This window comes from Gossypium arboreum, chromosome 11 (assembly GCF_025698485.1).
Source record: "Gossypium arboreum isolate Shixiya-1 chromosome 11, ASM2569848v2, whole genome shotgun sequence".
Taxonomy (NCBI): domain Eukaryota; kingdom Viridiplantae; phylum Streptophyta; class Magnoliopsida; order Malvales; family Malvaceae; genus Gossypium; species Gossypium arboreum.
Genome location: NC_069080.1, coordinates 135,457,850 through 135,472,843, shown reverse-complemented (window position 1 = coordinate 135,472,843; position 14,994 = coordinate 135,457,850). Strand labels below are relative to the sequence as shown.

The window sequence follows — 14,994 nt, the reverse complement described above, 5'->3', positions numbered from 1 at the left end:
GTACAAATTGATACAAATTGATAATAGGTTAGGTAAATGTTCCATGATAATGGGTTAGGTAAATGTTTCATGATAATAGGTTAGGTAAATGTTCCATGATAATGGGTTAGGTAAATGTTTCATGATAATAGGTTAGGTAAATGTTCCATGATAATGGGTTAGGTAAATGTTTCATGATAATGGGTTAGGTAAATGTTTCATGATAAGAATATCATGTCTTTTGTATTAAAGAATTAAATGGATGAAATATGAAGTTTTATTAAAAGAAAAAGGGGTGAAAAGAACAAAGTTTTGTCCATCTTTGTTCATCATAGCTGAAAGTTAGAGAAGAGAAAGGAGAGGAGAAAGCTCTTGAGTATTCGGTCATTAGGAGGAGGAAAATTGAAGGTAAGTTCTTGGTACCTTGCTTCTATTTTGAGGTTCATGAGTTCTTCTTGATTCTACCTTAACTCTTGAAGTATATTTTGATTTTTAGTTGTGTTGTGAGCATTTAGTCATGAATTAAAATGAAGGAAATGGTTGTTGTTTCATGTTCTTTTGATGAAAAATGGAAGATAGGTGAAGTTGAGCCAAACAAATGAGCATGCATGTGCCTTAGATGTTAAAGGGAAAAATCAGCTAACATGTTGTGCTTTAAAATGATGAAATGGAGATTATACTTAAGTAAAATCATAGATATGTGATGATTGATTGGTGATATACATGTTTAAATAACATGCATGCAAGGTATGTGTGAAAGAGTGATTTGGTAATAAATCTGCTTGGGACAGCAGCAGTAACGTGACTTTGGAAAATCACCATAAATTGTGGGAGAAGAATTAGAAGTTGAATAAATTATTTAATTAAAGCTTATTGAGTCTAGTTTCTAATGAAATAAACAAGAACATATTTTGAATTCTGTACAATGAGAAATTTGATTCGTAATGAAGAGTGGTCAGATTAGTCAAACAGTGAAACATGGGAAACTTTGAGAAAAATCTGGTATTGATTGGACAAACCAAAAATTCTGAAAATTTTATGGATAGAATATATATGAGTCTATTTTCAAGGAAAATTAACGGAACTTGATTTGGAGTTTCGTAGCTCCAGTTATAAATAATTTAGTGACTGTTGCTTAGGAAGACAGCTTGCAGCGAAATTATGATTATGTGGTAAACATTGACAAAAATTTGTTAATGAGTTGCTTATTGATTTCTTATAAGCTTACTATGATCTGTAGGTGTGGTTGGCCGAATATTGTAAGGGGTTAATACGTAGTTTGTATTTGAATAGTTAGATTAACGTGTTAGTAATCCAATTGTAGGCGGTTCGTGTGTGGATCTCGTCAAGATATCGTCAGCAAATGTGTGTAACTAACACCCTCTTTCTTAGTCTAGATCGGCAAAAGTCGAAAAGCCAAAATGCCGAAAACCGGTATTTTGTAGATTTTGATGTGTGCGAATGCTCGTGAGGTAAATCGATTAATGTTTTGGTAAGCTGCAAAATTTGGACTGCAAAGTGCATGATTTATGTGCCCTCGATATTTTTGGGCTTAATGGGCCAAAATTGGAATGATGGGCCAACGGGCCCAATTCGTAAGAACCCTCGGTTACGTGATTCTGTAGTACGTGAAAGGTAGGAATATGCATGAAAAACCCTAAAATAGATAAATTACTGAAATACCTTTAAAAGTGGAAAATTTATCGTTTTACCCCTGGGAGATAAATTACCGAAATACCCCTAGAGTTAAATTGACCTAAATGCATGTTTGATCGTTGTTATTTCTTGCATGCCATGTTATTATCGATGCATGGACTGGGATATTGACGGAGGAAGTACTGAAAGTGGCTTGTCCACCTCTTGGAGGCTTTGCCTCAATTTATTGATAAGCGAGCAAAGCAAAGTCAAGAATGTGTGGGAGTGTTAAATTTGGGTGGGTTGAGCTATTCCCACATGGAGTGTATGGCTGGTACGGGTGGAGTGTAGTGGTTGGTGGGTTGAGTAGTCTCCCCAAATGGGCTTGCATATGTTATTGATGTTGCATGTATTTTGAAATGGGCCTATGGGCCATATTGTTATCTGAATAAGGGGCTAAGGCCCAGTTTATTGTAATCTGAAAAGGACTCTGTCCCAGTACCACTGTTACCCAAATGGGCTTGCATATGTTATTGATGTTGCATGTATTTTGAAATGGGCCTATGGGCCATACTATTATCTGAATAAGGGGCTAAGGCCCAGTTTATTGTAATCTGAAAGGGCTCGGCCCAGATACACTCATTACTGAATGGGCTTAGGCCCAATAGGCTTGAGCTGACTTGGGCTTTGAATGGGTTTTCCTTACACACTGAGTTTCCCCAAACTCACCCTTTTATTTTCATCCACGCAGGAAATCCCCAACCATAGTGGGCTTGGAGCTGTGAGGGAATTCGGAGTGGCCACCCGTTCTGAAAGTTTGATTTTCTTCTGGTGAACTGGACATCCTTTTATTTACGTTTCAAGTTTTTGGGCTTTTAAATGTAATAAGGCCGCTTAATTATTTTTATGGTTTTAATATGTATTACTAAGATAGGTAATACTTATATTTAACTGTTGAAATTAGATAGCTTTAGGGCGCGTTTTCAAAAACAACAATTGATTTCAAAATAACACGACAACAAGCAAAGCTTCCGCAATGAAAGTATTTTTCAAAATTAATCACTTTTCCTAAAAATCGGTTTCCTAGAAATATCCATGACGTTAAGGTGTGGCAATGGCGGTATGCATGTCTAGGATTGGATCCGAATGGAGCTTGGTACTTAAGCAGTCCGATGGACTCACCACCTCTTTTCCGGTTTCCTACCTGGTGCACAGCTTCCATTCACTTTAACCCATAATGAAATTATCTTTTGAACATCAAGTACGATTTTCTAGACTTAGAATGGAAATTTTTTTTTACGTTTTTGATGTGGCATGCCGGATCCGGCCATAACTTCTGGGCCGGGTTTGGGGTGCTACAGGAATTGTAGATGGTTAGAATGATTTCAGGTTTCCTATTCTAATTTTGAAAAAATAATCATAAATTGTACAAAAATTTTTATGTTATGAAATTTATATGGATAAAATCTTAATGAGTATTTTCAAGGGAAACAAACAATATCTTAATATGATACTTGTACTAAAAGATAATAGATTTTTAGTGAAGAAAGGTCAATGATATCTAGCAGTAGAATAGGGGAAGATTTAAAGATTAAAATGTATTAATTAGCTTAAATAAAAATTTTGAAAATTTTATGGTCGAAACTTCATCGAGTCTAGTTTCAATAAAAAATCAGAACTTAATTTCAAAACCTGTCTTTTGGCATTAAGCATTCTCTCTTCATCTTCATTTAGGAATGGACTCCTAATTTGTTTCAAAGACATTGACAAACGATTTATCTTCAAGCTTGAAGAAACTTTTGAATAACCAACTTTATTTCACTCCCACCCAAGTCTTGAATGCAATCCTTGAATACTTGTGGCATATCCGGAGGTGGTTCCAAACCCATTTCCATAAACTTTTCCGGATCTTGTCTCTGTCTCTGATCATTAATCTTCTGTCTCTTCTTTCTGTTGCCCCTCATCTTTTGTTTCTTTTTCTTGCTGGTCAAGTAATCTCATTTTCCTTCTTCAACTCTAGCTTCATGACAGGATTTGAGACCCTCTTTCTCAATCATCATCTTGTTCTCCATCTTCGTGACTAGAGAGCTACAAACTTGGACAGTACCATCTGAGTTAACTTGTGTAGCTTCTCGTTTTCACTGGAAGTAGATTCTTCGACACCATTCAACAACTCCAACCACGAACGATGACCATCATGAACTTTCTCTTTACTCTTTAACTTCGACATCTTCAATTCTTTGAATCTTATTTCCACAATGGTTGAAACTATCTCAACCAGAGGCGAGTCGATCTTCTTCTTCAACGTGTTCTTGTCTCTGCACTCTATAAAGAGTATTGTTGTTCAAGGGGGATAAGATTTTAGCTTGGTAGTAAGAACCCAAGAACCCTTCTTCCTTGCTACATACCCGACTTCATCTCCTTGGAAAAACATCGCCATACTAGAGAGAAATAGTTTTGAACAGATAACTTTGTGCAGAAAAAACAAGTAACCAAGTGTTGTTTTATAGAGGGTTTATGCCGCCTAAAGTAATTTCTTCGAATTACATGAGATTTTGTATTAAAGAAAATTAATTTTAATTAGTATTAATCCTATTCAACAATATTAGCCGTATCTTTCATCAATATGATTAAAGCCACTTTTCAGCTATATACGAGGAGACAATAATTAAAATCTGCCGCAAATCTTTGATTTATTAAAATCTCTCTTCACAATACACACACACATATATATATATATATACACACACTCCTTGAATCTCTTGTATAAATCAGAATTGATTAGGGTTGTGTCCGCGTTCTCGCCTTGATTCAGCTGAGAAAACCAGTCTCAATGGGTATCTCTCATCCGATTTCGTGTAATAAGAAATTGAGCAAGATTCGCTACAAATTGAGCAAGTTTCTCAACAATGTTATATGCAGAAAGTAAGTGGAGGTTGAAGGAAACTCAGTCATGAATGGAAAAGAAGATAGTCATTTCTTGAGTTTTGATTCTGAAACTCATCAACATAGCAACAATGGTAGTATCCCAACTTATGTGTGTGAAATCTATGTTGAGGCAAAGCCATTGGGTATCTCTTTCAACATTAGGTTGTTCCCATTTTTACTGCATTGAATGCGCAGTGAAGTACATTCAATCCAAGCTTGATGATAACGTGAGTGAATCCAATGTCCAGTAACAGATTTTGAAGGGGTGTTGGACCCTGATTTTTGCAGTGAGATACTGCTAAGGGATTTGTTTAACAGGTGGGGGAAAGCCCTTTGTGAATCTGCTTTGCTTGCCTCTGAAAAATTCTACAAAGTCCTTATCAAGATTGCTCGGCATTGTTGGTGAATGATGGGGAAAAGAGCATTCAGAGATCCCGATGTCCATTGTGCAAGAGGGTGTTTAGCGTGCAGTGCAATGTAGCTTGGCATTCAGGTGTGGATTGCAACAAGTTTCAGAAACTTAAAATCCTTGGCTCAGATAATACGTTTGTTGATTTGGCTACGAGGAAGAAGTGGAGGCAATGCCCTAATTGCAAGATGTTGGTTGGAAAATCATTTGGTTGCCATCATGTTAAATGCCGGTCAGTTCATGCCTCTAATATCGCATTCAGTTGGCTTTAATTTTTACATAGAAAACTGCTTTATGATTCTTTTTTTTTTTTTTTTTTGGAATGATTTTATAGGTGCGGAGAACGCTTCTGTTACAATTATGGAGGAAAATTAAACAATCGTCCTCATCTGTGGTGCATGTGAGCATGGGAAAGACGATGAAGCTCCTGATGGCAGCTGCTTTAAATATTTCTGTACAACACCACAGTTTCGTGGGGATGCTCTTTGCAAAAATAATAATGTGTGCCATTGTGCTTGTTGATTTTAATTATAAGTAAAATAAAATTGGTATTAATGAAAATTAAGTTCAAACAGTACATCAGCGTTTTTTCCTTAATTAAGTTGCTAATTGCTTGGTGCCGAAGCAAGACTTAATTCATAGATGAAATTGAGAACAGGTCCTTACATCAAATAGACACTAAAAGAAAAACAGAATCCATGAAGAAACAGCGATGAATATCAGAAGAAGGTGTCGTTGGCAAGAATCCAGTGGCCATCACGCCATTCAAGATGATGTCTCAATCGAGAAACGGGGTAAGCAATCTCATCTCTGGTAGTTTCAAAATAAACCCAATATTTAGATCCCTGTCTCCCAGTGATCTTCCCCACCCACCAACCATCGTTGTCGAAAGCATCCACCGAGTCCAGATAATGGAAAACCTGAGTAGCTTTTGTGAAGGTTACTGTTGGTGGCACTGGTCGGACCTCGTCGGCTGAAACTATCTCAACCAGAGGCCGAGTCTGATCTTCTTCTTCAACCAGGTTCTTGTACTGCACTCTATAAAGAGTATTGTCGTTCAACGGGGATAATATTTTAGCTTGGTAGTAAGAACCCAAGAACCCTTCTTCCTTGCTGCATACTTCGACTTTATCTCCTTTGAAAAACATCGCCATACGAGAGAGAGAAATAGTGTTGAATGGAGAAGTTCGTGCAGAAAAAACATGAGATTTTGTATTAAACAAAATTAATTTTAATTAAGTAATCTAAAATAATATAATATTATTAAAAATTTAATATAGTATTAATTTTTAAAATTTTGTTTTATATTTTAATAGTATTTTCTCTTATATTTTAAAACGACTTATTTAATTTTTTAATAATAATCTACCTTTTGTTTTTTTATTAAATATTTAGATACATGTATGTTTATAATTGTATATTCTCTTTATAAATAATTAATTATAGATTTTTATATGTTATAATTAAATTGTTTGGGACTATGTTAATTAATAATAGAAAAATCCATATTGTTAATATGCATTAGACTTGATCATGAGTCAGGTCAGGTTTGGATCGGGTCAATGCAAAATTTTATACTCTTTTTCTAGGTTCAAGTCTAGCTCAACTCAAAAAATGGATCTAAAATTTTGTCCAAACCTAACTCAAATAAAAAATGCTAAACTCGAACTCAATCCAAATTATTCGTATTAATTTTTAATATAAAACAAATTAAAAAATTATAATACATCAAATGCCTCAAAAATAGTAGCAAAAGTGACAATAAAACAAGACACTATATAAATAATAATAATAATAATAAGTAACAATATAATAGCAAAATGACATCAAACAACAACGAAAAAATTAGGAAAATTTGGGTTGGGCAAAGCACTGGCAAAAAACTTTACCCAAAGCCCAACCTATTTAAAAAATGGACCTAATTTTTATCCAAACCAATTTTTAGACCTATATTTTTGTCCAAACTCAGAAATTATTTGTGCTTCTCACTTGTAAAAAACTGGTTTAAATCTATATTTGATTCATTTAATAAATTTAGAAAGTAATTTCTTTAATATTTTTTAAATGATTTTTTAAAAGAGATTGTTACACAATTTATGAATTGATTTAATATATTTAATAACCCAATTGAATATTTTATTACATTACTTTCGAACAATGTTTTTGGAACCATATTAAATGGTCAGATCGTTTGAATCAAGAACCATCGATACACTGATCCAAAATAAGAGAAAGAAATCGTCTATATTGGGAATCCAATTAAACTGCCTTTGAACCATGAATTGTCAATTGGATGAGAAGTTTAAAAAAAGGTTAAACTAGTTTTTATATATTGTGGAGACTTATATAGGTTTTCTACTAGAGAGAACTTTATTTTGTTCAGCGAGGAACGTATTTTTTAGTGCATTGAAGCGTAATAATTAAGTGTGTAACTTAATTAGAATCCTACGATTTGAAGGGAAAACTTAGAGAGGGTAGATGTTTAAATCTTAAGTACAAATGTGAGAAGTTTAAACTAATGAGTGTTAGAGCTTGGTCCAACCCCGTAAATGTAGGAAAATAAATTTGAACCAATACCTTAATCGGTTCCTGATGCAACTAGTCTGAACAACCAGTTTGGTCTGATTCAGAAAACAATACTAAAAATCTCTAACTAAATTTTATACTTTTTACAAATCAGAAGATAAAGCACACATCAACGTGTTTGAACTTACGTCCTTCTAGTTGTTGCAACATGAACGATACCAACTATGCTAATATTCAATTTGCACAAAATTATATTATTATGTGAATTTTTTTTTGTTTTCTTATTTTTGTGTAGAATTAAAAAAAAACACTTACATATGAGGAGACTTAACTCATAATAATTTTTAAACCTTCAAATTTACCATTTTTATCAAAGTTAAATTTGATTTTTTTTAGTATAAAAGATTGATATTTATTGAAGCACACGGCTCAAGGCGGAGAAAATTGATATTTATTGAAGCACACGGCTCAAGGCGGAGAAAAACAAAAGTCACGACAAGTAAATTGGAAAGACAGAAACAACAGCAGATCAAACGAGCAAACAATGAAACCACACATAGGAAAAAATAAAACCAAAAATGCAAAGGAGAAAGCCACCATAAGCCAATACCAAAAAACGATTCACAGTCAAAATACCAGTCGAATTTCTTTCTTCACCTTATGTAGCAAAAACGTTTCTGAGATGAACACAAATGAACTTTTAATAAATATTTTTTTTTTCACTTACATCTTGGATGTATTATCATAATCTAGTACAAACTATTTTAAGTTAATCGTGATCCTCCTCATCGTAACGTCACCGCCTGTTCCTCTAAAAATTGCCTGTTCCTCTAAAAATATAAAATAGACTCCACATTTATATTTTTGAAATTACACGTTACAACGATACAAAAATTTACAATCAATAATCATAAATCAGCAAATGACTAACGAATGTAAATAAATTTATACAATTTAACCAAAATAAATTAGAACATACCAATTCAAACCTAAATACGGATAAACCCGACCCTTGAGTACATGTAATTAGATGGCATGTCATCTAATATAATAATATCATATGGTTCAATTATCCAAAATAAAAAAATGTTTTCATAACTCATTAAATAAAAAATCACAAAAGTCAAAAATTAAGCATGTCTCGGTATAAAAATTTGATATGTGTAATTATTAATTAATTAAAATTTTTAATTTAAAGATTTAAATCAATTTAATAAATGCAATTATATAATATTTAAATACTATAATTTTTATTTATTTAAACATATTTAATAGTAACTTTTTAGAATATAAAATTGAAAAATCATCCTTAAATATAGAAATTAACAAAAATATCAATTAATATATATTTTCCATGCGAGAGGATCATAAAAGTTGGAAAGTAAATGCCAAATTTCCGTTTAAGAAATTTATTTACATGTAGTTATGGCTATGATTTGCATTTTTATTTAAGGAAACGTATTACAATTAAACACTATAAATTACATATTCGAGATGGGTTTTTTCAATCAAAGAAAATTTGATCATCTTGAAAAGAAAAAAGAAATGGCAAAAATGAAAGTTTTATCGTTTATTCTTATTGTTATCCTCGTCCTATCTATAGGTATGTAATGTTATCTTATGTATAAAAATATTTAATTAATTACTTGTTTTAGTGCATTTTTAATTTTATTGCATTTGAAATTACAGAGAATATGGGTGTAGTTGGTGATGGATGTTGCACGGATTATCATCGGGGTCCATGTGAGCATGGCAAAGACGATGGGGCTCCTGATGGCAGCTGCTTTAAATTCTGTACAACACAACAGTTTTGTAGGGATGCTCTTTGCAAAAATAATAATTTGTGCCATTGTGCTTGTTGATTTTAATTATATGAAAATAAAAATGGGATGATGTATTCTCAATTTTAAATGAAATAACATTTTTGTTGTGTGTTTTTATGTATCTTTTAATCTGTTTATTTATCCTTGACTCTAGGTTTATGATTATTCAAGAGTTTTTTCTACAATAATAAAAACAATATCCCTACCCACCAACCATCGTTGTCAAAAGCATCCACCCTGTCCAAATAATGGAAAACCTGAGTAGCTCTTGTGATTGTTGCCGGAGGTGGCATTGGTCGGACCTCGTCGGTTGAAACTATCTCAACCAGAGGTGAAGTCTGGTCTTCTTCTTCAACTATGTTCTTGTATGGGGGTAAGATCTTTGCTTCGTAGTAAGAACCTAAGAGTAAGAACCCTTCTACCTTGCTGCATACTTTGACTTCATCTCCTTCGAAAAACACCACCATTGTGATTTAAACACCAGAGAATTATTGTCTGCTTTGAACCTGGATTCGGATGAACCGTGAATTATTGATTGGACGAACCATTTTTGCTACATATTGTAGAGACTTAAATAGGTTCTGCATCTTTATTTTGTTCAGCAAGTAACGTATTTGTTAGTGCATTGAAGTGTAATAATAAAGTGTATAACTTGGTTAGAATCCTAAGATTTCAAGAGAAAACTTAAAAGGGGTAAATGTTTAGATCTTAGTATAAAAGTGAGAAGCCAAAACTGGTGAGTTGTAAAGCTTAGAAACACTTGTTGTAAAAGATGCTAAGATAATAAATATTCTTTCTGGCAAAGGTTCCGTAGATGTAAGGAAATCGAATTATGTAAACATTTCTATTGTTCTTTATTTCTTTGTACTTTTCAGTAATGGTGCATGAAGCAATTGGTACTTCTGGAAATACTACTTCGGACGCTGCTTTTTTCTGCCTTTAAATATCAATTTGGACTCAACATAAATAGACTCAAATGTGGCATTCCTATGTTCGACTTAGTAGTCGAGTTGAGTATAGGGTGTAACAGATTCTTTAAATGAAGAAGACAAAAAATCACGAAAAAAGAATACTTAATTTACCGAATTAGAAAAAAATCTAATAGTATAAGATGGAGATAATCAAAAAAGAAAACTTTAAACCTTGAAAACAAAGTCCTCTAGTTAAAACCCAAAATTCCCTTAAAAACTCTCAAAACTCTCTCAAACTTAAGATGATGAATTGTTCTGAAGTGATTATTCTAGGATTACTAAAGTCTTCTAAAATATCCCTAGAATAATCAGAGTTCAACTGAGAGAAAAGAACCGGGAATGAGTTGATAAAATTCAGGGCTACTTTCTTGCATCGTCATGATATTGGGAGGCTGCTCGTCAGGATGTGTCACGTCGTCGCAACATCAGAACCTTCTCGTCGTGATGTCACCGTCTATTTTGCCGAAAATACAAGACACACTCCAGATGTATAAGGTTCCTTTTGGTCATCGATTTGATTGGAAAATAAGAAGGGTATTACTACCATTTTGTAGTTGTAAACGTGAAACCATGCTAAAGCAAAAATTGTAACTTTGAAAAATGATTACTCAATCAAAATTGAAAGTGACGAGGGACATACTGATGGCACTGATATTGCTAAGATTCAATCTCTCTGTAATAGAGGATGGCAGCTAAGGTTTTCACACATACAATGGAATCATAATAGGTGCACTGACTATATGGCTAAGATGGGAATATTGGTTCGAACATAGATTTGTTTATTTAAGCTACACCTGAGCCACGGTGGGCATGTTGCAATGAGATAGAACCAGATCGATGTTTCTGATTTTGGTTATGCTAAGGTTCTTTTAATTCCTCTTTATTTTATTGATGAATGTTTTCAATTAACAAGTTTCTTATCATAAGGATTAGAAAGATTTTGGATTGAAGCCATAAAAGGACATATCGGTTCTTTTATTATTTTATTAAATGTTGTAATTAAAATTGATTTTTAATTGAATATTACCACACAAATTTGAATTTTTCTACCCATTTTACATGATTTGATTTTAATAATTAAAAATTAAATTAAATCATAAAATATTAAAATAAAAATACTTAAATTTTTATTTTATAAAAAAATTAAAGTTTTGTTTGGTTTGATAAAATATTTTATTTTCATTTTAGAAAATAAAATTTACTTTTAATTGAAAATATGTTTGTTAAATGAAAATCTATTTTTGAAAATGGATTTTCATGTTTGATATTTATTTTTCACATGAGAAATAACTATTGAAACTTTAACAGTTTTTTCTCATGAAACTTTAACTTCCTCATCCTTCTTTACTAAGATGATGGGTACAAAATTATCACTTTCAGCTAAACAAACACTTCAAATGTAAGCATTTCGCGGAAAAAATAAACAAATCAACATCCAATTTCCATCAACAGTGCATGCACTACAATCATTAAGCTAAAAGTACCAAAAAAACAAACAGAGGAACTTCAATCAGACCATACAAAAGCTAAACAAGGCCAAAATCAAGGAAATTTAGATCGATGAAGAGCTTACAAAGAGGAGATTCACAATCCGACCAAGTCAAGAGACGAAATGCGGAATCGAGCAAAAACAGATAGAAGAAAACTCTAAAACTGGGCTGTAAAGTGAGAAAAGTAAAGATGGGGGAGAGAGAGAAACAGTGAGAAAAGTCGGATGGACAAATTGTTTAACTATCTAAACACAAACCATATTGCCATTTCTAAGAGTGAACTGAAAAGAAAAACACAGCCATTAAGAATAAGAATAAAGGAGAAAATATCTAGCATGATTGCAGAGGACTCTCAAAGGTGATCCTACTTCTAACTCCAAGTATGAATACATAACTTATTTTCATATTCGCCGCCGAGTGTGATAAATTGAAGCCGACATAGCCTTTCAGGTGGCATTTAACATTTATACAGGAACCTAAATTTGATTATACCCCCGCAAAGAAAAAAAATAACAGTAAGGAGTACTATGTAAAGCTTTCTTCTTACAAATTCAGCTTTTGTCTATATTGAATGACAATTAATACTCACATATGTATAGATAATTTCTTGTATATGTTATATGGAAACTTACAATCATAAAAATTAAAAAACAATATTTGGTTTCCCTTTTATAGCATTTGAAAAAATTCAACTTTAATAAGAAGATCTAGCTTTCTAAATAAGCATTTCATCAACTTTAATCACACAACTCACTACTATAATTACAGAAATTACTCAATCATGCAAAACAATACTCAATTACACAAATTAATCCAAATTATGTAATATTTTGCCTTATTAAAATAATGCAAAATATTATTCAATTACACATGACATTGTCCAATTAGACAAAGTCTTACAATTTCATAATGTTTTGTTAAACTCAATTATATAAACTACTATGTTGTGGATGCAGGTAGAGAAAATAAACTAGAAACAGAGAAGAAGATAGTAGATTGAGAATAGAAAATTTTCCAAGGATTTTCATGGATTTTTCTTTACAGACCAGTCTTATTTATATGCTAAGTCTATCAGAAACGGACAAAATCTGTTAAGGCCTTAGGTGCCTTCCTCTCTCTCATGCTCCTGCGTAATTCATGGGTAGTCTGGCTAACCGTTCTTGGGTTCTTACTCCCCTCTCCAGGTGTATCATCAACATCCCTTGCCACTGCCTCAGTCCCTTCTGTAACAGGCCCCCTCCTGGAAGAATGACCTTGTCCTCAAGGTTGATAGATTCAGAGACTGGTAAGACATCCTTGAGCAACAATGGCAGTGGAGTGATTTGTTGCATCGGTTGACCCTTGCAGGACCTGAGTTGAGACACGTGAAAAACAGGATGTATACGAGTCGAATTCGGTAAATCCAATTTGTATGCCACAGACCCAATGCGTTTTAAAATGCGGTAGGGGCCAAAGAATCTTGGGCCAAGTTTGTCGTGTTTCCTTAGGCGTAAAGACAGTTGCCGATAAGGTTGGAGCAGCACATAGACCCATGCACCTTCTTCGAATTCTAACTCGCGACGATGTTTATCAGCTTGATTCTTCATGCGGCTTTGTGCTTGAACCAAATTGTGCTTCAACACACGGTGTAACTCATCTCTATCCTTCAAGGCTTGATCAACTTGAGTATTCGAAGCGCTACCTTCCAAATACGATAGAAGCGTGGGGGGATCTCGTCCATAGAGTGCACGAAATGGAGTCATTCCCGCGGATGTGTGATAAGCAGTGTTGTACCAATACTCTGCCCAAGCCAAATATGAGTCCCATCTAGTCGGATTGTCAACAGCCATACAACGGAGATACATTTCTAGGCAACGGTTCAGCGCTTCAGTTTGACCATCTGTTTGGGGGTGGTAAGCAGAGCTTAAACATAATTCTGTTCCCTGAAGCTTGGCCATTTCAGTCCACATATCACTAAGAAAAATTCGATCACGATCACTGACTATCGTACGTGGAATACCATGCAATTTCACAACCCCCTGAACTAAAATTTGCGTCATATATTTGCTGTCATAGTGTTGAGGAAGAGCAAAGAAATGACCGTATTTGGTCAGGCGATCAACCACAACCACAATAGCTTCTTTCCCCTTTGAATTTGGCAGTCCTACAATAAAGTCTAAAGAAATGTCTTCGAATACCTGTTTGGGAATGGGAAGAGGCTGCAAAAGCCTAGCTGGTACCAAGCTGTCGCTTTTCATGCGTTGAAAGTTTGGCATTCGGTAACAAATCGTCAAACTACCTTACGCATACCCAACCAGTAGAAGTTGGCAGCCAAACGTTGAAAAGTCCGAGTGATTCCTGAATGTCCCCCAACCACAGAACTATGAAACTCACACAGGAGCAAGGATCGAAGGGCAGCTTCATTGGGCACAAGAATTTTACCCCAAAATAACAACAATCCATCATGGTCCGTGTAATCAGTATAATCTGAATGTCCCTCGCGGATAGCTGTTCGAATAGTTACCAAAGCAGGATCGTAGGCGGTGGCTGTGCGAATATCGTCTAATACTCTAAATATTGGGCGAGAAAAGGCCATGAGAGAAATGTCATTTGCACGAGAAAGAGCATCTGCCACATTATTAAGCTTGCCGGGTTGATAACGAATTTCAAAGTCGTATCCCATTAACTTCGATAGCCAGTGTTGTTGCTCCAGAGTTTGAATAGTTTGCTGATTTAATTCCTGTAAGGAGCGCTGATCCGTGAGTATAATAAATTGACGACCCACCGGATATTGACGCCATTTACCAACAGCTTGAGTGATAGCAAACATTTCTCTACTGTATGTCGACGTACTCTGCATTCTTGGGCTAAGTTTTTGGCTGAAATAGGCGAGAGGCTTACCATCTTGTGTCAAGACAGCCCCTATTCCCGATCCAGAAGCATCCGTTTCAATTTGAAATTCTTTATCAAACTGTGGAAGACTAAGAATTGGGGGAGAACAAAGACAATGTTTGAGTTGATCTATCGCTTGCTGAGCTACTGGAGTCCATTCAAAAGTTTGTCTGTTGCACAGCAATTCAGAAATTGGTGACGCCAAGGAAGCAAAGCCCTTGATAAATCTGCGGTAATAACCCGCAATGCCCAAAAATCCTCGAACGTCCTTGAGGTTAGTGGGAACTGGCCACTTGCGAATGGCGTCAACCTTGGTGGGATCCACGGCGAGACATTCCGGAGAGACAATATGACCCAAGTAT

The 14,994-nt window shown here is 34.3% G+C and overlaps 2 protein-coding genes and 2 long non-coding RNA genes across 4 annotated transcripts; 2 read left to right on the top strand and 2 right to left on the bottom strand.

The window, feature by feature from the left end:
* Positions 1-228: 228 nt before the first annotated feature.
* On the top strand, positions 229-2,610 carry LOC128284089 (uncharacterized). Its single transcript, XR_008274402.1, has 2 exons — positions 229-387; positions 2,366-2,610. It is a non-coding gene; the product is annotated as an uncharacterized LOC128284089 (long non-coding RNA).
* A 2,347-nt stretch (positions 2,611-4,957) lies between these two features.
* Positions 4,958-5,512, top strand: LOC108471398 (uncharacterized). Its single transcript, XR_008274404.1, has 2 exons — positions 4,958-5,183; positions 5,286-5,512. It is a non-coding gene; the product is annotated as an uncharacterized LOC108471398 (long non-coding RNA).
* A 158-nt stretch (positions 5,513-5,670) lies between these two features.
* Positions 5,671-6,105, bottom strand: LOC108471397 (protein AGENET DOMAIN (AGD)-CONTAINING P1-like). The gene has a single exon (XM_017773022.2). The coding sequence runs from the start codon at positions 6,103-6,105 to the stop codon at positions 5,671-5,673; it is 435 nt and encodes a 144-aa protein (XP_017628511.1).
* A 3,374-nt stretch (positions 6,106-9,479) lies between these two features.
* Positions 9,480-9,767, bottom strand: LOC128283993 (protein AGENET DOMAIN (AGD)-CONTAINING P1-like). The gene has a single exon (XM_053021446.1). It carries the CDS (start codon positions 9,765-9,767, stop codon positions 9,480-9,482), a length of 288 nt encoding a protein of 95 aa, XP_052877406.1.
* Between the last annotated feature and the right edge of the window lie 5,227 nt (positions 9,768-14,994).